Source organism: Varanus komodoensis, unplaced genomic scaffold (genome assembly GCF_004798865.1).
Source record: "Varanus komodoensis strain SLA01 unplaced genomic scaffold, ASM479886v1 scaffold11, whole genome shotgun sequence".
Lineage (NCBI taxonomy): Eukaryota > Metazoa > Chordata > Lepidosauria > Squamata > Varanidae > Varanus > Varanus komodoensis.
Genome location: NW_025335317.1, coordinates 15,892,894 through 15,915,365, shown reverse-complemented (window position 1 = coordinate 15,915,365; position 22,472 = coordinate 15,892,894). Strand labels below are relative to the sequence as shown.

General features: G+C 41.0%; 1 protein-coding gene across 6 annotated transcripts in view; it reads left to right on the top strand.

Moving 5' to 3' along the window:
- Positions 1 to 22,472, top strand: part of CTNNA3 (catenin alpha 3) — a 766,319-nt gene that overhangs the window by 19,406 nt on the left and 724,441 nt on the right. For all 6 annotated transcript variants that reach the window (XR_006413770.1, XM_044420420.1, XM_044420417.1 and 3 more), the window contains exon 4: positions 14,124 to 14,290. Coding sequence is in view for 5 of the 6 variants with exons in the window: in XM_044420420.1 (XP_044276355.1) it covers positions 14,124 to 14,290 (167 nt within the window). In the remaining variant the exon portion in view is untranslated. The remainder of the gene's footprint in view (positions 1 to 14,123; positions 14,291 to 22,472) is intronic.

Here is a 22,472-nt window from a genome sequence, read left to right as displayed (position 1 = left end):
CACATGGTTTCTGTCTCTGTTCTAGGGAAGTATTTGGAATACTGCATGTTTTATTTTAACACTACTACTGATTGGCTGCTGCAATTTTCACATGATCTGGCTAATGAATGCAGGTGGTCCCCAGAGGGCTCTGGGGCTTTAGTTTAAAGGGGGCTTAGTTTATCTGCTTATTTGTTGTTTTTGTATCTTGTAAACTGCCCAGAGAGCTTCAGCTACAGGTGGCATAGGAATGTAATAAATAATACTAGTAATGATAATAACAACAGCAGTGACTGTTGCACATGCATGGATACGTATATCCATAAAGACTGTTAAACATGATCTATAATTTATTTATTTACTTAGGGGACTTCTATGCTGCCCCATTCGCCGAAGCCTCGGGGCGGCTCACAACCATAAATAAATAGAATCCAATAAAACAATATAAATTAAGTTGCCCTGGCCAAAGCATAAAATAAATAAATACTATTAACAATTAAAATAACGTTTAAATAAAAAGGTCTTCGCCTGGCGCCGAAAAACAAATAACAAATTAGCTCCAGTTCTTCATGATGATAGGCTTGCCCGGTCTTAGGTGAACTTCCCTTCCACCAGCATTGGCACAAGACATCTTGCTATCTGAGGTGGAGCACAAAATGACACGTTCTTCAAAGTCAAAGGCATGTAGTACCAAAGTCAGACACGCTACTTTGGCACATGGGGCCGAAAATCCCACAAGAATTTCTCCACATTCCTAGCAGTAAAAATACAACAACAAATTATTATTATTATTATTATTATTATTATTATTATTATTATTATTATAACATTTCTATGCCGCCCCTTGCCGAAACCTCGGGGCGGCTTACAACATGATAAAATACATTGAAATACAATAGTACATAATAAATTACCATTAAATATAAAAATACAAAAAATACATTGCTTTACAAATACAAAATTAAAATTATCAGTATAAAATAAAAATATAGGATGAGAAAGAGAAGGAAGAAGAAGTTGCCCAGGCCAGATCATATGTTTTAACAATTGAAATGACGTTTAAATAAAAAGGTCTTTACCTGGCGCCGAAAAACCAGTAACGACGGTGCCAGGCGGACCTCTTTGGGGAGTGAATTCCATAGGTTGGGCGCCACCACAGAGAAAGATTCAGTAACTATCTGCTGTGCCCAAATATGGTGTCTCAGGCAGCTATCCTACTCTGCCTTATTGCAGGACTGGCCTTGTATTCCGCCATGTTTGGACCCTGCAGCTTATAGTACGGTGGCTTGCAGCTTAGACCAAATACGGGGTCATGCTTTCCCAAAGTTTTGCCACAGTCTTTTGGGTGCTTCCACAAGGATGCCAGTAGCTGAGGAGGCGAAAGCAAAACAAGTTTCATGCCAGGCATGGGAAGAGTAGGCAGGATCAGGAGGAAGGGTTGGCTGTGCTCCAAAGAGTTCTCCAGTGTACACACAAGGCTCATACATACAGAGTAGGCCTTTTAATTGATTTTTTTCAACCTCTGCCCACCCACCTGCTCCATGTTGCATTCCAAACAGCTTCTGAGACTCCCCCGAGTTTTAAAAATGGCTTGCTGCATGGCATTTGGGGGTATGTTGATCAAAGACAACATTCTGTTTGTGAGTCCTCCTTAATTTTCTAAAAAACTAACATATTGCATCAGGCCATAATATCCCACCAACAATAAGAAAGATTGTTCTTAGGGCCTATTGCGTAACTACTCTGATCCTGTAGCAAGAGACAGCATTCCGGGCTGCACACTGATAACCCATGATGATGATGATGATGATGCTATAGCATTTCACTGCTGTATCTACTGCTGGAAATGCATGCTATTTCATAAATGCTTTCTCACTGCAAGGAAATACGGGTCAGTTACAATATCTGTCTGGATGGATTTGTACACTGAAGTTATACACTGACGGACTGGCAGGGTGAAATAGGCACACGGCAGCAGATTACAGAGGAGGTACTATTTTCTTTCCTTGAGTGTTCCTTTGTGTGTCATTGAAAAAAGGGATATGGGAACAAGTTTAATTTTAACTTCCCAAGTGTGAAGACTGTCTAAATCAAACACTGATGCCAGGAGATAACAAGATCAGGGAAGCTGTTTGCAGCTTATTCAGTTAAAACTGATGCTATTGTTGGAAAAGAAGTGAAAGTGAAAAATAAGAAATGTGAATAGATCAGAGTTGGAAAACCCAACTACTATTTGCTGGAGTTTAGCAAGCAATAAAATAACTGAAGCCCAGTGTAACTCCTTATTATTTTTAATTTAAAGGAGTAATATTTCGTTCAACATGTGCCCCCCCCCCCCCAGTGGCAGGAGAGAAATAAAAAAAGCTGCAGGTCAGCCTAAGTGATGAGACACCTGTGACTTTATTTTGGCAGCATCCAGAGGATGCAAGGTGTAATAAACATTTCCACTTATTAAACACAAGTGCTGGGATTGTAGAATAATGAAAGATGTGGCATGATGGTGGTAGACATAATAAGGAGGGAAAGAACGGTGTGTGGTTTAACTGTGGTTTGATGGAGAGTATTCACTGTGGGGGCGGCTTTCTACCATGTATGTCCCAAGGCCCAGAAAAGCAGGAGTCTGGGTAACTTTAAGAATCTTCCCTACTCTTGAACAACGGATGGCCATTTGCTACATAGGCTAATATCTGTTAACCAATTCTAACTGGAACACTCCCTCTTAGATATGATGTCCCTTGGGGATAGTTCACATGTACTACAAGTTCATTCTCTTGATTAAAAGGCCTGGTGCTTTCTAAGGGCTATGTGATGTTTCTTGTGTGGTTGCAATTAATATGTATTTTTGGTTAGCAGTTGCAAGGAAGCCTGAGATGGGGAAGTTTAACGTTCTGCTGCATTCTTGCTGTTTCTCTAAAGTTGCTATTTGCATTTGAAGGAAAGTTTTTAATTTTTGTGGGGAACTTTGTGAGTTAACTCTCTCTCCCCCCCCCACCCCCACCCAGTCATTATTTTAACTTTACATTCAGTTGAAACCTACAAATGAAAGTTCCAACTTCATATTGAGCACTTGGCATCAAACCCACAAGTAAACTACACACAGTTCCTTCCCTCCTAATTATGAAAGCCGTCATCATGTTGCTTGTCCGTAAGCTTTCAGACACACTCTGTATCAAAAGGAACAACTTGCTCTTTTTATCATTATAGTATGCTGGAAGGTGACATGGTAGTAGAAACCAAATATTTGTGGGCAGCCTATCACTGAACTGGTTTGAAAAACAAAAGCAGATAGACGGCCCTTAAAGGATACAGCTACACTCTTAGTCAATTCAAGATTCAGTTCTCATGTTCAGGTCTTGTCTGGAAATTCTTCAGCTGGCAAATCATGCATTTGCTTGTTGATGATATTGCTTACGAGCTTTAGAACTGCCAACCTCAGGGTTTTGGAGTGGGTTGCCGTTTTCCTGGCAGAAGGAATAAAGCTTTTATGAGTCTTTGTGCAAGAAGATATGAAGTGTGCTTTCAGCTTGGCTTTCTGAGATTGGCAACTAAAAACAGATGTCTAGAGGGAAGGCAAAGTGAAGACCAGAACAAGCCTCATATGAAATAGAATGGAATCTACAGTCATGTTATGGAACTTAATGGAACTTTATCTCAGGCCAGATACATAGGTTTAGGAGAAGTGTGTGTTAGGTACAGGGAAAGAGGAACAGAACAGAACTGGAAAACTTGAGGATCCAAATAACTTGTGTTCACATAAGGATTATGAATGCCAACTGACAGTTCAGCTGTCTTCTCTAATTGGCAAAGATCTGATAATTACAGGAACAAGGTATTTGTCAACTATTGTACAATCAAGGTGGCTAGTAATAAGCTTTCACATGTTAAGAACTGTGTAGACTTTTTTTTGCTTCTTGATTTCCTACTGGATTTTGCCCTTGGCCTTCCAGAAGTTCCCAAAATGCTTTTTCTAAGAAGAAAGCAAGTTGTAAGGAGTGCTATTTGTTAAAAACCATCTTTTGCCCCGTCCCCATTATCATGTTAGGTTTATTTATTTGTTAAAACATACATGCTGCTCCTTGGTATAAATATTTTCAGAGAAGTTTGAGTTAAAAATGTATCATTCTAGAAAATAAAATAATGCAAACCTTGAACAGCAGATAAAAGGCACTGTTAAAAATATTAGGTAATAATTACAGGGTTTTGATGAGGGTGGGGAGAAAAAATAGGCAGCAGGCGAGTCTCCATAAATGTGGTGCCACCATGGAGAAGGCCTTCCTTGTGCCCTTCACCTGCCTTAGCTCAGATGATGGGACAGTAGGAGGAGATCTTTCAGAGATTACTTTTGGATATGGACAAGTTCATTTCATAGACAATCCTTTGTATATCCTAATCCTGAGCCATAGAGAACTTTATAAGAAAGCACTTGCACTTTGAAGGGTAAAGCTGTTTCAGCTGAACTGCCAATTTATGCTTCCCTTGTCTGGTTCTGGTTTAGCAGCAGAGTTTTAAACTATTGGTAGGTTTTGATTCATCTTCAAAGGCAGTTCTACAGCATGTTACAATTCTCCAATCTGCAGCATGGTCTTTAATCAATTTCTGATCCAAATCCTTTTATGTCCATCAGTTACTGACTCAGTTACAGGTATGAGAGAGATTCTCATTTCCTTACAGCACACAATCTAGACTTTACTGCAGACAGAGAATGTGATTGGGAATAGAAAATGTCCATGACAGGTTATCTGGTGATATTTCAACTACCTGCTTATTTGGTGCTTGGATATTCTTTTCTAGCCAACTTTCACCTTCAAGGTATTTAATTTTATACCACCCAATAACCAAAGGCTTTCTGGGCAGTTTACAAAAGTTAAAAACATATAAATAGGAAAGACAAAAAGCAACGTATGAATAAGACCACAGCAATTGTAATTAAATTGGTACAGAGGTATAGTAGCAGTACAGAATAAAGTGCAGCATTAAAGCTAAGATTAAAAAGTTACTGTTAAAATACTAGGAAACTGAAAAGGTTTTCACCTGGCACCAAAAAGAATGGAAAATAGGTGTCAGAACTACTGTCTGGGAAACTCATTCAATAGTCAGAGTCCCAAACCAAAAAGGCCCCTCTCCTGGTAGCCAACCTCTTTACTTCCTTTGGAGGGGGCTCCTGGAGAAAGACTCCAGAAGATGACCTTAGGGTCCTGGTGGGCACCTGGGTGCAAGTACTGCCCACCTGCTTTGCTACTAGTTTCACTTTATGGGATTCCTACTTGTGCAACACAGATGACTGCCTCCAGTCTTTAGGATACTCAGCAGCTGAAATGAAAGTTTCAAAGAATTTCAACAGGATTAGAACTTAAAATTTTGTTTCTGTTCATTCCGATAAAGTTCATTCTAGATGCTTTTATTGTTGTCAGTTGCTGTTTTTGTGAATACTCACTTTAAACTTTTATATATAATTAGCAGGCCTAAGTATTTGCCTCAGCTGTTTTTCCACATTTTCTGAAGCTGGGTGGGCAAAAATGTCCTCTGGAGATCAAATAAATATTCAGGGATGGGCAAAATTCCAAGGTCCTTTTATGGGGCATGCATGCCTTAGCTTAATGGTAGAACATTGAAGATTTCCCTCTTAAATTTACTTTAAAGAGGAAAGAAACGATGTTGCTTCAAGCAACAACCTGGCTGTTCTGAGGTGCCCAATCTTGTTTCTGGGGACACTTGCATAAATGGAATGGATGGTACCCTGACATTGTCAGTTGACCTCCTTGAGCTGTGGTGGAAAGGTGGCCAAGTAATGCTTTAGACTGCCTTACACACACTTTTCATTATTAAATAAAAATGTGCCACTATCATTACTTCGGCCCCTATAGTTCCAAAGACTGCATATCTTCGTAAGGTCCATCTCTTCACACAGGCTTTCCCTGAAGTATGGCCCTGCCAACTACACACTGCAGGGTGGGTAGTTTTTCCACTGATTAGTCTTAATTATTGTGCAATTATTATTATTATTTCATGGTAATGACCGCATGTTCATCACTTGGAGAATTCTATGGGAAGCAGTTCATATATGTAAATAATAAAATAAATAAATAGAGGATGCATGTGAGTTTCAGTTCTGTACAGCCCTAACAGCTGCAGCTTGGGCATGCGTCAGCTATCATCTCGCCTCCCATCCCTGCATCATCTGACAAACTCAATGCTGTTTTAATCACAAACTCTTCATCCTGTCTGCCTTTTATCAGTCATTCCTGGATCATCAAAGCTCTGCTACTCTGCATGCAGAATTAATCAATCAGCTATTTCCCCCACTTTCCCTCACAACTTCTTCAGTTCACTTTTCTGTCTGCCCTCCAGCGATAAATTCTCTTTGCCAAGTTAATCAGTTCTTCCTTGTCCCATTCCCTCCCCGCCTTCTCTGAATTCAGTGATGCTTTTTCTGTGTCCAACAAACCTATTAGCTATCTTGCAGCAATTCTTCAAACCTAGGAGTTGCAGTGCTTCTTCCTTGGCCAGGGAGGTACAACTTGGAAACAGCCTTAATCAATTGATTCTTGCCTCTTTCTGTTCTTGTAAAATACTTCAGTGTGGGAAGATGTCTTTGCTAAAGAAAATGGAGATAGCTTTGGCTTTGTTCTTGGCTTTGGGATACAAAGCAGTTACAGAACAAATTAGCAGGTTGCAATGCTCAAAGGAACCAGAAATGCCATAACATTTTTACCTTTGTCATAGGGGCTGACCCTGTCCTAGATTATTCCAGATGGACTTCAGTTTCATATGTTAAGGTGTCTCACATGCTTAAAAAATGCAACAGAGAGCATTTCATAGTGCATTCCGGAATATCTATTGTTCCCAATAGTGGGCATTCATTTTGGCTTTTGTGGTATTGGATGACACTTGCAGATTTCACAAAGTGCCACAAGTGCATAGCAGAAGTGAACAAGTGCACTAAATTTATTTATTTAAAAAACATTTTTAGGCCGCCCCCATCGCAACAAAGTCTTGGGGTGGCTCACAACAAAAACAAAATACATAAATATAACAATTAAACAGTAAAAATATTAAAACCCGGTGCATCTCGGCTTAAAAAATTTAAAATCCTATAAATACAAATCAATTAACAATTAAAATGAGTTTTAAATAAAAAGGTCTTAGCCTGGTGCTGAAAAACAAATAAATGAATAGCTCTCTTTGAACAGACAGTTCTGGATGGTTCTGTTATGAAAGCCAAACAATATTGCTGAGATTTGTGACAGTGTGGAGCTAGAATACTACTTTACCAATAAAAAGAATATGGCAAACAGTTACCTTCCAAGTGTGAAGCATAAAATGTTAACCAAGAGGACTTCAGGCTTGACGTTTACCTGCACCTGCCTGTCACTCCAGAGCCCCTCATGCCCAAGAGAAACTGAAAGGAGGAATTAAAATGGGTTCTGCATTGTCAGAGTGACACCATCAGTTTGTTGCTGTTGTTCATTTTATTTCTCTACCACTTGTAGCTGAAACTCTTAGGCTGGTTTACAACAAAATATAAGAACAATTAAATACAATAGATAAAAACATTAACAAGATTTAGACAACCTGTCTTAAGCTGGCACCAAAAAGATGTCAACTTTGGCACCAGGTGGACTGCAGCAGGGCAGTTGTTTCAAAGATGGGGGGGGCTGCCACAGAAAAGGCCCTCCCCCGGATGCCATGCACTAGCCTTTTGAGGGGTTGGCATAGTGCTGTCCTCAAAGGTGAGCAGCTAATTGGCTGTGTTCGCACAGCACCTTAAACTGCCTGGGCATTTTAACCATGCACTGTGGTTAAAATTCCTCTGTGCCTGCCTGACAGACAATCAGACACTGCATGAGTTGTGTCCCCCTCACCCCATCAGTCCTCCTGCAGTATCTGAAGGGATAACTGCAGGAGCACCATGACAGTCCCAGCAAACCTGAGCAATTCCACAGCAAAGGGGGCTTTCCACATATTCCCTCGCACCTTTAAGAATAATTGAAAATAATTAACAATAAGCTACAAAGTTGCAATTTGGCATGGGGACTGTGTCCATGCAGCCCAGTGTCCTTGTGGAGTTACATATTTCTAGGCTACTGCTAACTGATTTTTTTAAAGTGGGTGTAAAGAAGACTTTGCTGCAGGATCCTCGAGTATCTGGGGGAACCCTGGGCTTACCTCATTTTCCCAAGTATGGATAACGCAGAGGCATCATGTTAAGGTCAAAGGTCAAACCATGGCCAGTGCTGCTCAGGGGACAACTCTGTGCTCCTGCTGTGTACCCTTTAGGGAGGAGAGAAGGAGGAGGCACTTACTGAACCCCTTCTGTATCTGATCCTCTGTCAGGCACAGAGGACTTTTAACCACAGTACATGGTTACAGTTCCAAAGGATTGTCTGATTGCAGCTGTTGTGCGGTGTTAAACATACTGGGTAAAAGTGTAAATCTGCATCACGCTGTCTTTTGCCCAAGCATGCATTAAAACAAGAATGCTTAGAATGCCATTCAGCCAATATCCTGCATGCATAAATATAATAGATTGTAAATAGCAAGCTATTTCAGATTTAAAATTGTAAGGTAAATATACACAGCCACAACTGGCATGATAGATAGGAGGCAGTTTGTATATAGTGCTCAGTTCCCCAAGCCTAGTTATTTTTACTCCATTTAGTCCCTGACTCTAGCTCCCTCTCATCCTCAAAATCCCATTGTTACATTTTTCCCAACATTTTTTTTCCTAGTATCATTGCCTTGTTTACCTAATGTCACATCTTACTGCTTTTCCTATCCCTTTCATCGAGTCCCATGCTTCCTAATTCTCAGTTTCGTTGTCCATTTTAATTAGGACAGCTTAAAATGTTATGTATTTAATATGTATCCTGTGCAAGCATTCTAATATTTTACCCTTGAAGGAGGCATGCTATTTTTTAATAAGTGCACAAAGAACTAAGCACACCAACAAGTCACTGACTCTTTAGGACCTTATAGGTCTATGAATCATCTTGCTGCTTCTTCACCCTCCATGAATTCCAATTTGCAGAAGGTAACTATAAGAGACGGATGGGTGAGATATTCACTTTCTGCACAAGTGCTGCTAGGCCCCCACAGAAAGGGAGCTTTGGTTTTGGAAATAGCCACTTTATCTGCTCTGTGGGTCTCCTTGTTTCAAACATTGTCACTATGGCGTAGGACCCAACAATGAGGAACTGTGGTGCCAGTGTGATACACAAATCGTCTCCAGAAATTAGCTATCCCTTGCTGTATGTTAATTAGCAACAGTTTAATAACCATGAAAATGTCTCACCTATATCAGCTATGTTCACAAGACATGAGAAGCCATTCTTACCCTTTCTGGACTGTTGTGTTGTCTAGACCCATTGTGGCATTTCTACGTGGTACTTTTAGTTTCCTGAAACCAGGGAGAGAATCAATGGTCTGTTCTAAGGTTGCCGTGCTTCATCGCAGCTTCTCTGGTGGTCTGGACCTGGGATCTCCATTTTACCATGGTCAGGATGCAAACAGCATAGAGTCCTGTGCAGAGGGTGACCACAAAAGTGGCCACTCAGCCATCTCTACTATCCTCAGCTCCATAGCAACACATACATCATGGCTTGCATGCTTCCTATTGGCCAAGTGTTGAGCCTGTCTCCTTCTTTACTTCTGGGAACTGGGAGGAAACAGCTAAATGAACAGAGGGAGCATGGGGGAACTGCAGCAAAACGTGTATTATACTGTAATAAAAACTCTTTTGTTGGCTGGAGTTGCTAGGAAGTGTGCAAAGATGCAGGTATACTGAGGAGTGGGAAGAGGGGGAACTTGTCTTAAAACCACAGTGGACCACTTGAGATAAGGCTTCTGAAGTCCATAGGAAGCAATAGTGTAAGGAAGGAGATGTCATTTGTGTGGGCTGTGGGGATGCATGGCAAGAGTAGGAGGACAGAGTGGGGACCATGGAAACCATGTTGCTATGGGAACTACATGATCATCTGACCAGTAAGTTCAGGCAAAAATCTATGTGGCATGGAGACTGCATGGGGTTATTTGCTGTGACATGTGAATGCAGCCACGGACTGGGGTCACACAACACAACAAACAACCTTCCCTAATTAGTACATGTCATGTTTTTTAGCATGATCTACCCGAAAGACGTTCAAGTGTTTTCTATGTTATCGTGGTTTTCATCCTTCATGCTCTATGCTTGCACTGTTGGAACATAACATTGCGCCTGAAATTCATTCCTAGGCTATGTTGCTCCTTGCCTACATTGCCTGCCTCTTCCTCATTGGTCTGCACATCTGTTACTAGAGAAGCAGGATGGCTGGAGCAGTTCCTGGAATGGCTGCTCTTTCCAGGGAACTCTGTAATAGTTGCATACCAGAATTGTGGAAAACATGATCCTGGGTTCAGACAGCAATGCCAGCCATGGTGGTATGGAGGAACCATAACACCAACCATTCTTCTTAATTATAGTCTCAAAAGACCAAACTTACCATGGTAGAGTACCATGACTTAGTTTGGACAACCTGACAGACCAGCAGTGGTAAAAATCCATCATGGATTGTTGTGCTGTCTGAGCTCTGACATTTTTTCTAAGCAATCAACCCAATATTTAAATGCAGTTCTGCTCTGCATCTTAAATAATGCTTCTTTACCATCATTGATACAAGGCAATCTTTACTTAACAGCTGGTAATAATACTGTATGTACAAATTTGGTTATTTAAGTTCCATACCATACCTAAGATCGTTTTTCTGAAGGGCTCAATGATGCATGTGTTCTTTTCCTTTTCCTGTCCATGGGCACATTTATTTTTCACTGGAAGCTTTTTCAACATTTGAGCAAGATTTTCTTTTCCCAGCATTCACCTACACAAACTGTTAAAAATGAAAATGACTTTAAGCAAGAAAAGGAAAGCTATTTTAAATGTTGTAATGCATCTCAAGGGAAAAGATGCTAATCACTTGGCACTGTGGTCAAGAATGCACATATCCGGGTCAGATCCCATGGCGATTGTGCTGTAAGCAGAGGTAGAAGATAATCCTGCTCCTGCTGTGTTGCCCACAATCATTTTTCACAAATACAGAGTAGCAGCAGTTTGGAAAGTTATGTAGTGCTGAAGAAGGCTGAGCATGTCAAGGAATTAGGAAATCACACAGTTCTGGGCTTACAGTATATTCTGAGAAAGAAAAAATGCATTCCACAACATGTGAAAATGTGTGAAGAATGCCGCAGACATTTCTAAATATGCACAAACACATCTAGTCATGGTGGGGATGTGTCCAGTGATGCACTCCTTCAAAAAGGCTGCAGTACATACGGCACTGAAGCCACTGCTGCAGTCCGTGTCCAGCTAGCCCAGCTGAAACCATCATCACGGACTATGCTTCTGATGCTTTTGTGTATGCGCAGTCAATGCAAAGCACATTTCTTGACACAAGTAGATCGGTACATTCCTAAAGTATTAATATTGGGTTCATGTTGGGGTAAAAGCAATATAAAATGCCATTAGCATGTGGAATGAAGGCAACATATAGTTCAAAAGATTAAATTTTCTCTTTAAAAGCTCCTTTTAGTTAATACAGGCTATCTAAAGGCATCAAGGTATACCCAGTTTGCTGTTATGCAATGTTGCCATTACATGAGTTTTGGAAGTGCTTTAGTGTATTATAGAGCAATATCATAAATATTTAAATTGCCACATCCTTTTAGTGGATGCCAGGCTAGGAGAGTGTTTTGGAAGGCATTTTCAAAACAATTGTTTATTGATATGTCAAGACTTCTTCCAAGTCTTTGTTCTTTCTTAATGACTACACTTATCTTTAATGGTATCATCTGATACAAGCGAGACAAAAGCTATTAATTTTACGATTCCACATCTGATTTTTTTCTAAGCTGATATATTGACTATTTAACAGGGAGTACCTTTCTAACTTTTTCATTTTGCAGTAAGAATTTCCTAGTGGGAAAAAGGACTAGTAGCCATCATTTCTTTTGCCAGACTTGGGTGGCCCAATAATTCTGAGTGTTAAGGAGTGAACTAGCAGTTAAATAAGGCAGTTATTTCTGCACACTAGAAACCCTAAGAACCAGCTTAATGAGAAAATAGGAGTGGTGGTGGCATCTCCCCACCATGGTTTTCTGGGCCAAAGTGAGACGGACAAACCAGAAGATGGTCAATCTCAGTGGGACCTGCTTGGTTCTCAGTGGCTGTGATCATGGCTATTCTTGATGGTGGTCCTGGAGACGTGTGCCTAGAATTGGAAAGCAAGCTCCTGCCCAGGCTATTTGGTGATATCTGAGGAGGGAGAGTAGCAAAAGGGTTCCTTCTTTCCCCGCACTTTCCAGACTTCCCTTCCATGATATAACTGCCAGTTGTCCCAAATCTGAGCCCCTCAGCATCACATAGCCCAGTGCAAGATTTTTTTAGACACCCCCTCTTCCCTCTCCTGAACAACACTATAAAGCTTCTGTTTCAGACTGGCTGGAGCCCTGAACAGCTATTGTGGGTTGGGGGTACAGTATAATTTGTAGTAAACTCTTTCAGAGTTGAAGTGGCCCGTTCCTTTGCATATTTATCCCTAATTCCACAATTTTGTGTCAGATAAATTTTTAAAGGTAAGAGTTAAGATTTGTAATGAATTTAGCAATGAAGAATAAGTAATCATTCATCTGACAATAATATAACTACTACCTGTCTGGTTACTAACAAACAGCTCTGCAGAAAGGAAACACATATCAAAAACATACCAAAATTCAGAAGGAATAAAACCTACTTACCTACCTACACAGGGATGGAAGAAACAAAAGGAAGTGTTAGCTAGCAACAGCTGTAGGGGCAATGAGCCACTCTTGTCAAACACGGCAACCTGAGAATGGTTGTCAGATAACACAAGCCTGTTGCAGTCTGTCTCTTGCTTTATTATTAAGCTTTTGTTAGCTTTTGAACCTGACTATGCAGAAACATAGGTGTTGAAGCCCGGTGAAATTCAATAAGATGTCTGGCAATCAATATGGTGTCTGTAACTAAGGCCGATGTTCTATAATTGGGGAGGACAAGCTTGAAGCTTAAGTCAAGGAACCAATGCAAATAAAAGCAAAGGTATGGAAACTCCCTATGCATGGCATAGATACGCAACTTAAAACTTCTATAACTTATTTTAAAACATTAAACAGAAATAATGCAATTGTGGTACAAGAAATGTTCCGTATATTGCAATCATAGGCCTCTATGATTTCAGTAGGAATGCAAAGTTTGTGAATTTTATATGTGAAATTTGTTTCTATGTATAAATCACTCAGACAAGCCATTTTTGTGACCCCCAAATGCTAACGTGAATAAAACTATGGAGAACATGTCTGCATGTTTCTGAACTTCTGAGCCCCTTTGAAAAATGCAAAGTACATTGAAAAATGCATATTTTCATACTGTAATGTATGGGGGAAAATGTATACTTGGGATGTGCATGGGTAAATTTGCTCATTTTTCCCAATCAAAATTAAGCTTATTTCCCAATCTAAAATGAAAATGCTCAAGTCTGGGAACAAAAATAAATCAAGGTGAGCTTCAAGGGGGAATTCAGAGAAACTCAGTCAGCTGGAATGTCAGTTTCATCCATCCCTACCATCTAGATTTCAGTAAATCTCATTCAGAATCTTATATTGGTTTGTTTATATCACAGAACAGATCCATTCCATATGCAATTCCACTCTAAGCTAATTGCACAAAGTCCTACTGTGGGTGATTTTTTTCGAGGAACTGCTTTGTGGCCAGGGAATGGACCATATGCAGATGTTTAAACAAAAGGCTACACCGCACATGTGTATTCACTGCCTGACAGCTGCTAATCATGGAGATTTTTCAATGTGTCGATGGCACATGGAGATGTGTCAGTGACCATCAGAGCTCAAACACCACCGGAAGAACTTTATGTTATCTTGCACGTTCTCAGATGCAAAGTGTACTTGCCACCAGTTAGCAAATATAGCAATGAACCATCAAGTGATAAGTAAGCGTGCTAAGAATCACCCTTTAATTATGATGGCGTACTTGACAATACATGATAAATGAGCTGGTGCAGTTCAGTGTAGATGATCTGCCTTAAGAATTTACTAATGGAAGCATGATGTACAGAATTATTTGTATCTTTGTTTCACAGGTGAAGCTTTAAGGATAACAGCAAAAAAATTCACAGATGATCCTTGTTATCTGCCTAAAAGGGAAGCAGTTGTCCAAGTTGCACGAGCGCTTTTGGCTGCTGTTACAAGACTTCTTATTCTGGCTGATATGATTGATGTCTCGTACCTGTTGCAGCATCTAACCATGGTGAGTGGCTGCTATGGTCAGCACATGGACTGCACATTTCCTGTTATCAGTTGTCAAGCTTTATTCACTGTAGGTGTGGGCTATGTTTGAGTAAATACTAAAATATTTATGCTACTAAGCCATGGAACTTGTATGTAGTTACTGATCCAGGAAGAAAAAGACAAATCTGGAATCAACTCAGGAGGGCCTGCAAAACCCAATTATATATGAGAATACTTTCCTTCTATTTTAATTAACTTGGTGCACAAGCTGGTAGGTTGTTCTCCTGTTCCATGCCTGCATTAAGTAAAGTAATGGAAGGCTGATGGCTTGTGCTTCTTGATGGTAGCATATTTTTAATCCAACAGCCATTCTGTTTTTGTCTTGTACTGGTTTCAAACAGGGAATACAGACTCAGACTTGCTGGACTGAGTTACATTCCCCATGAAGCCACAGCATTGCAGTTTGGGTATGCTCCTGGCCTTGGCCCTGAACTTGGATGCCTGCACTTGACTAGGGGCTAGGAGTGCTTTTGTGTAACGGGATAATGTGCCAACTGTGCTTGTTCTTAAAAATTCCTGTTCTGGCCACAGCCACACATGCCTTCAAGACATGCTGTTTGAACTACTGAAACTTGCTTTCAATGAGGCTGACCTGTAAACTGTTTGAGAACTTCAGCTGATCCAGAATACTGTGGCCAGACAGGGCTGGTTACAGGGAACATGTGACTGTTTCTGGGTCCAATCCAAATTGCTGTCCCCTCGGCAGTTTTGGAGGAACGGTATAAAAAGATCCCCTGGCCAGAGCACCTTTGCCCCTGTGGTGTGGAACAGACAGAAACGACAGAGAATGTCCTGCCGAGGTGTACATTCTATAGGGATATTCACACTTCACTCATTTCTCCACTGATGAATCGCTTCCTGGGCCATATGGAGCAACAATATATATATATATATTGCTGTCTGACACTAATCCAACATTAACATACAGTGTTGCTAAATCCTTCGTGGCCATGATGGGTGTCCGAAGACAGAACCTGAGGGAGTGTGGCCCTACCTAGTTGTACAATGACAAAGTCTGGGAATGCCACTGACTTAAGATGACTGATATTGTGTCAAAGTATTTATTAATCCAACTGGGGTTTTATGACAGACAACCTTCAATGTATGTTCTTCTTTTTTAAAATCTAGGAATTTATTGAATGGAGCTGGCCCTTTGACCGTAATAAAGTTCGTTCGTTCGTTCGTTCGGTCGCTCGTTCTGTCTGTCTGTCTGTCTGTCTGTCTACCTACCTACCTACCTACCTACCTACAGTGCTGGTTATAGCCTATGAAGCACTATATGGTTTGGGATCAGGGGTGATCTGCACTAGAGGCACCTGACTCAACTGCCCCAAACTATGCTCCTCCAATTATTTCTGCCATCATACTCCAAATTTCTTCAGAGCAGTTATGCAATTACCATTTTATATGTTGCATTTTCCCAAGCTGCATATTCCAGTGTGTGCTAAACTTGCGGTACTGTTCTGGGAGGGAAGTAGTTGCTTCAGTGGGCTAGTAGGCTGCAGGTGAAGTGGTATTGCAAGAAGACACAACTGATTGGCCTTCTGTTGCTTTCCTACCTCCCTCACACCCCCTCTACAAAACAGTAGCAACTCTAAGAAGGAGATACGCCTGTTCAGATTTCAGATGCTTTCACTTCTCCCACTCCAACTTCTCTCTCTCTCACCTGCTCTACAAACTAGAGATTATTGGTCCTCCCCTCCCCTCCCCTATAAATAACTACATATCCACTCAGAGGTAAAACACATTATCTTCGATGGTGCTTACTCAGAAGTAAACCACATTGACTTAACTGGCACTTACTTTGAGCCACTCAGCAGAGGAGAGTGGCTGCTCTTACTTTCAGGAATGGCATTTGGATGGAGGGGATGTGAGTGCTGACCTGGCCATCCTCAAAACACAAGAGGTGGGAGAAACAGCACTGAGCGGCATCACACTCCCCCTTCTTCTCTTCTCTTCCCATCCCCTTCTCCTTTTCCATGATGTTTTCTGATCGCCAAGGAGGAGTTGTCAGTTTGCCCTCTTTTTAAAAGAAATCTCAGCTCATTGGCCCATTTGTCCTTGAGCAATGTGGATTAAAAACAAAAGTTCCTTTTGAAGTGCCATTTCCCTACATGCACCCCTTTCCAGCTCTTTCTACTTCTCCGGTAATTTCAGCGTCTGTTACACAAGATCATGTTTTCCACACTGCATCCATTAATGGTAAAAGCATTTTGCCTACATATTACATCCATGCTCCATGATAGATGAATGCAGCTGTAGTGGAGAGATCTTCCAACTTACAGTAGGACTCTTTCAAGGCTAGGTGGATTTCCTCTGTGATGTCCTTCTACCAGCAGGCAAATATGTTTTTATTCACACAGGCCTTTGGCTTATAAGCAGGCCTTTTGAATGGGGTGCTGTTTTTATCCTGCTTTGTAATGTTTTTAATTGTGTTTTTATTATTTTAATCAAGTTGTATTTAGCTATGATTGTAAACCACCTTGAGTGCCATTTTCTTGGTAGAAGAGTGAGAGAGAAGTCAAAATGACAAATCAGTAATTCCCATTTTAATATTTATAACACGTTAATGGTGTTTTTGTTTTTACTTCAGCTTTTACAGCCTTGTCTATGGAGGATTTTAGCAGCTGCCACACTGGAATAGGTTTATATTATTGTTTTTAGTTAATTTTCTTGTTACTATATTATATTGATTTCCATTAGTCCATCCCCTTGGTAATTGTTTTGTACCATTTCCTTTGGAAAGGCTTTATATAATTCATCGAAATATATGAATCAATAATTCTTTAGGAATGGGAATTAAAAATGCCTCCAGGCTGTCCAGAATTAATTATGCTTTAAGTCCCACTGAAATTAACAGGGCTTAAATTAATCATGGCAAAATGTTGTCATGGTTTTCAGGAGGACTTCAGTATGTCATCAGCTGGACCCAAAATGCCTTCTTTTTATAAAGTGGAGACTTTAACAGGTAACAAGCATGTGTGCTGCTTCTCTGTGAACTTGGAAATATAATACAACTTCACAGAGAATCAGTCCACATGCTTGTAACAATATTCTCATATTATATTAATCTCCACAACAATCTTGCAACTATGATTCTCATTTTACAGACTTGGAAAATGTAGAAGAGATTTCACCGGGCTTTGAACCCAGGACTGAAAACAGTTTTAGGACCTCAGTCTTTGGATCAGATTAACTTTAAAGATATATATGAACATTTTTCTCTCATGTGACTTTCACGTACATATTGTACTTTGTAAATCTAACTATTTTATGGATTCTGCAATTCGTTTGGGATGCTCAGTATGAGAGACAGTACATGTGGAAGAACTGGAACTTCATTTGTGTTTAGGTTTCTCCGAGTAAGTAATAAAGCATACACATCCGCAACTGCAGGAGAGATAATTGAGACTGACAGGCTGTCCATGCCTCTGCCTCACAAAGGAAAATCCTTTGCTTTATATAACATTCCTTCCTTATATAGAGAGAACTAGAAACTTACCCAATTATTATCTATGGAAATTACAACACTCACAGATGCACCAATTAATGCACTCTTAACATATCTGCTTGCTTTGATGTTGATTTACAACAGGCACAGACTCCCTCTTGCATCAGAACAAAATGTGAGATATACCAGACACAGCTGACATCATGGGCAATCACAGACAGGTGTGATTTGCTACATCCGGAGTCTTCTTAGGAGTATATACTAACTGCATTCTTAACACATGCAGGTGAACTGCTTTCCCACCAGGCCTAGTTGTCCAGAAAAACGTCCAATGCCTGAACATCTCCTGCTTCCTTTTATAATGCACTGTTACTGAGCTGAACAAATGTATTTGCTTTGGTATGTTTTTATTAGTTGCTTTGCAGAATATTGTTAAACACACCGTATTTTTCATTCTATAAGATGCACCTGACCATAAGACGCACCTAGTTTTTAGAGGAGGAAAACAAGAAAAAAAATATTCTGAATCAAATGGTTCACTAAACTATTTAATAAACTATAACAGAATACAGTAATACCGTATTTCAACCTTGTAAAGTGAACAGCAGTCAACAGTGGCATTAAGAACCATCATCACTGTCATTAACAAAAGAGAGACTTTAAAGTTTAAGTACTTTTCTAGTTTTTGTTGAACCCATAGAACTCATCATCACTAGAGTCAGAATTTATGAAGCTCTGTTGCTCACAATCACTGACATCACTTTCTTAGTCAGTAGTGGAATTATTGAAGGAATCCACAATCTACACCAGTTATACAAGAGCTGCTGCAGACAATTCAATAACAAATCTAAAAAAGCCAGTAATGTCCACGCTGCCCTACTAGTAAATAATAGAAAAAAAACTTCTGACAAAAAATGAGATATTGTATGGTAAATCAAATACACAGCGGACTAAGTAGCCTTTGAAGAATAAACTTCATACACAAAGGTAATGCTGTTCAAATATCCACTGATCCTAGAAAAATGTGCCTAATCAACTAACAGATAACTGATGCATGGAAAGCTTCCTGATAATCACAGGCACATTCCCCATCACTTCCCCATAGGCTTCATTAAAGGACGGGTTGCCATTTGATGAAAACACACACCGACCTGTGATTAACAGCTCTCACCTGTGCCGGAGGAGGGGGCGGAGCAGAGCGCGCCGAGCGCATGCCGGCCAGGTGGTGCCACGTGGGGCCGGCAGTGTGCTGGCGGTGGTCTTCTGGGCGGTGCGGTGGCAGCAGGTCTTCCCAGGCAGTGGGGGTGAGCAGTCCATCTCTCCATGTGGCCGGCAGGTTAAAGCCTGCAGCTCCTCCTCCTCCACACCTCTCCCCCTGAGCGGCATGGCTCTCACCTGCGCCGGGGGGGGGCGGAGCAGGGCGCGCCGAGCACGTGCCGGCCAGGTGGTGCCACGGGGTGCAGGCGGCCGGCAGCGTCCTGGGCGTCGGGCACACACACATTCGCTCTATAAGACGCACAGACATTTCCCCTTACATTTGAGGGGGGGAAAAGTGCGTCTTATAGAGCGAAAAATACGGTATGTTAGTGTGGAAATTCTGCCTCTGCTCATAAATCCACCATCCCTGAAGAGCCTTTTTCAATTGACTTGCCATCTAAGGACATAAGGCCCATCTCAGCTATTCTGTGCCCCTTCTCTGTAAATGCCAAAAATTCACCTTCCCAATTTTTATTGCCTCTCTGAACTGTACAATTCAGATGAGACAGAGCTGTGATAACTGGGAAATAAAACTACTATTTCTGTCCATGTTTTGAACTGGGTGTCTTTGCTCTTCTTTCCATCTTGATTCTTGCAAGCTAATTGTGATGAAAACTTGATAATGAGATGTTAACTGCAGGTTTGAATAATGTTCTTTCTTAAAATAGGAAGTGGATAGGAAAGCAGCACTGAAACTGCTACCTGATTCCTTCAGGATGTGAGGTTCTACTTTGGGTTAATCAGTGTGTGTGTGTTTGTGCATGCATGCATGCATATATGTAAATGTTTCTGCAGACTGATCTCACTCCTGTTCCCATAATAAGCAGACAGCCCTGGTGGTCAATAAAGAAACCAATCAGAATGTGAGCAAGCAGTTCTATGCTTATTCTTGTGGTGTCTGAGAGCCAGGAAGACAGATTTCAGCCAGATTTGAGTCTGAGTTGAGAGATTAAGTCGGTAAACAAGCAGGAGGCTAAGGTGAGGTGTAAGACACTGCCAGATGTCAAGGGAAATGAGAAACAGAAGCATATAGAAATGCGATATGCTGCTCTAAAATGGCATGAATTTATAACTCTTCCTACCAAACACTCTTCAGCTATTGCTGCCTCTATAAACCTTTGTTGGAAAGAAAGGGATTATGAAATTAAAAGTGATACAAATCAGAGAAAGTGAGGAATACCTGTGAAAATGAAGATATACTACTCCCTGCAATGAAAATTAGAATAGTAGCATCAGAAGAAAAATATACTAGAAACTGATCAGCAGTGCTGTACAAAAGTGATGATTAATGAAACAGGAGTCAGTTATCAATGGATAATGCTCAGTGGGAGGTTCACATTTCAAATTAATAGTAGTAGTAGTAATCCACTCCTTCATGGATCACTGCCTTGTCGTGGTGAAGGGGCTTGCGTAGCTCAATGAAGCTATGAGCTATGCCGTGCAGGGACACCCAAGACGGACAGGTCATAGCAGAGAGCGCTGACAAAACGTGATTCACTGGAGAAGGAAATGGCAACCCACTCCAGTATCTTTGCCATGAAAACCCCATGGACAGTACCAAAAGGCAAAAAGATATGACACTGGAAGATGAGCCCCTCAGGTCGGAAGCTGCCCAATATGCTACTGGGGAAGAGCGGAGGGCTAGTACTAGTAGCGCCAGAAAGAATGAAGCAACTGGGTCAAAGCCGACAGGACACTCAGCTGCAGATGTATCAGGTGGTGAAAGGAAAGTCCGATGCTGCAAAGATCTATACTCCATAGGAACCTGGAAGGTAAGATCCATGGATCAAGGCAAGCTGGATGTGGTCAAACAAGAGATGACAAGACTGAACATTGACATCTTAGGAATCAGTGAACTAAAATGGACAGAAATGGGTGAATTTAATTCAGATGACCATCAGGTATACTACTGTGGGCAAGAATCCCTCAGAAGAAATGGAGTAGCCTTCATAGTCAATAAATGAGTAGGAAAAGCAGTACTGGGATACAATCTCCAAAATGACAGAATGATCTCAGTTTGAACCCAAGGAAAACCATTCAACATCACAGTAGTCCAAGTCTATGCCCCAACCACTGGTGCTGAAGAGGCTGAAGTTGACCAGTTCTATGAAGGCCTACAACACCTCTAGAATTAACACCCAAAAATGATGTCCTTATAATCATGGGGGATTGGAATGCTAAAGTAGGAAGCCAAAAGATAACTGGAATAACAGGCAAGTTTGGCCTTGGAGTACAAAATGAAGCAGGGCACAGGCTGGTAGAATTTTGTCAAGAGAATACGATGGTCATAGCAAACACTCTTTTCCAACAACCCAAGAGACGACTCTACACATGGACACCACCAGACGGTCAACACAGAAATCAGATTGACTATGTGCTCTGCAGCCAGAGATGGAGAAGCTCTATACAGTCAGTATAAACTAGACCAGGAGCTGACTGTGGCTCAGATCATGAGCTTCTCATTGCAAAATGTAGGCTTAAATTGAAGAAAGTCAGGAAAAGCACTAGGCCACTCAGGTATGACCTAAATCATATCCCTGATGAATATACAGTAGAGGTGACAAACAGATTTAAGGAATTAGATCTGATAGACAGAGTGCCTTGAAGAACTATGGACGGAGGTTCGCAACATTGTGCAAGAGGTAGCAACTAAAACCATCCCAAAGAAAAAGGAATGCAAGAAAGCAAAATGGCTGTCTGAGGAAGCTTTACAAATAGCTGAGGAAAGAAGGGAAGTGAAAGGCAAGGGAGAAAGAGAAAGATACACCCAATTGAATGCAGAATTCCAGAGAATAGCTAGAAAAGATAAGAATGCCTTCTTAAATGAACAGTGCAAAGAAATAGAAGAAAACAACAGAATAGGGAGGACCAGAGATTTCCAAGAAAATTGGAGATATGAAGGGAACGTTTCATGCAAAGATGGGCATGATAAAGGACCAAAATGGCAGGGACCTAACAGAGGCAGAAGAGATTAAGAGGTGGCAAGATTACACAGAGGAACTATACAAGAAAGAGCTTAACGTCCCTGATAACCACAATGGGGTGGTCACTGACCTCAAGCCAGACATCCTGGAATGTGAAGTCAAATGGGCCTTAGGAAGTCTGAGCAGCAACAAAGCTGGTGGAAGTGACAGTATTCCAGCTGAGCTGTTCAAAATCTTAAAAGATGATGCAGTAAAAGTACTACACTCAATATGCCAGCAAACTTGGAAAACTCAACAGTGGCCACAGGATTGGAAAAGGTCCATTTACATTCTGATCCCAAAGAAGGGCAATGCCAAAGAATGTTCAAACTACCGCACCATTGCACTCATTTCACATGCTAGCAAAGTTATGCTCAAAATCCTACAAGCTAGGCTCCAGCAGTATGTGGACTGAAAACTATCAGAAGTACAGGCAGGATTTCGAAGAGGGAGAGGAACTAGAGATCAAA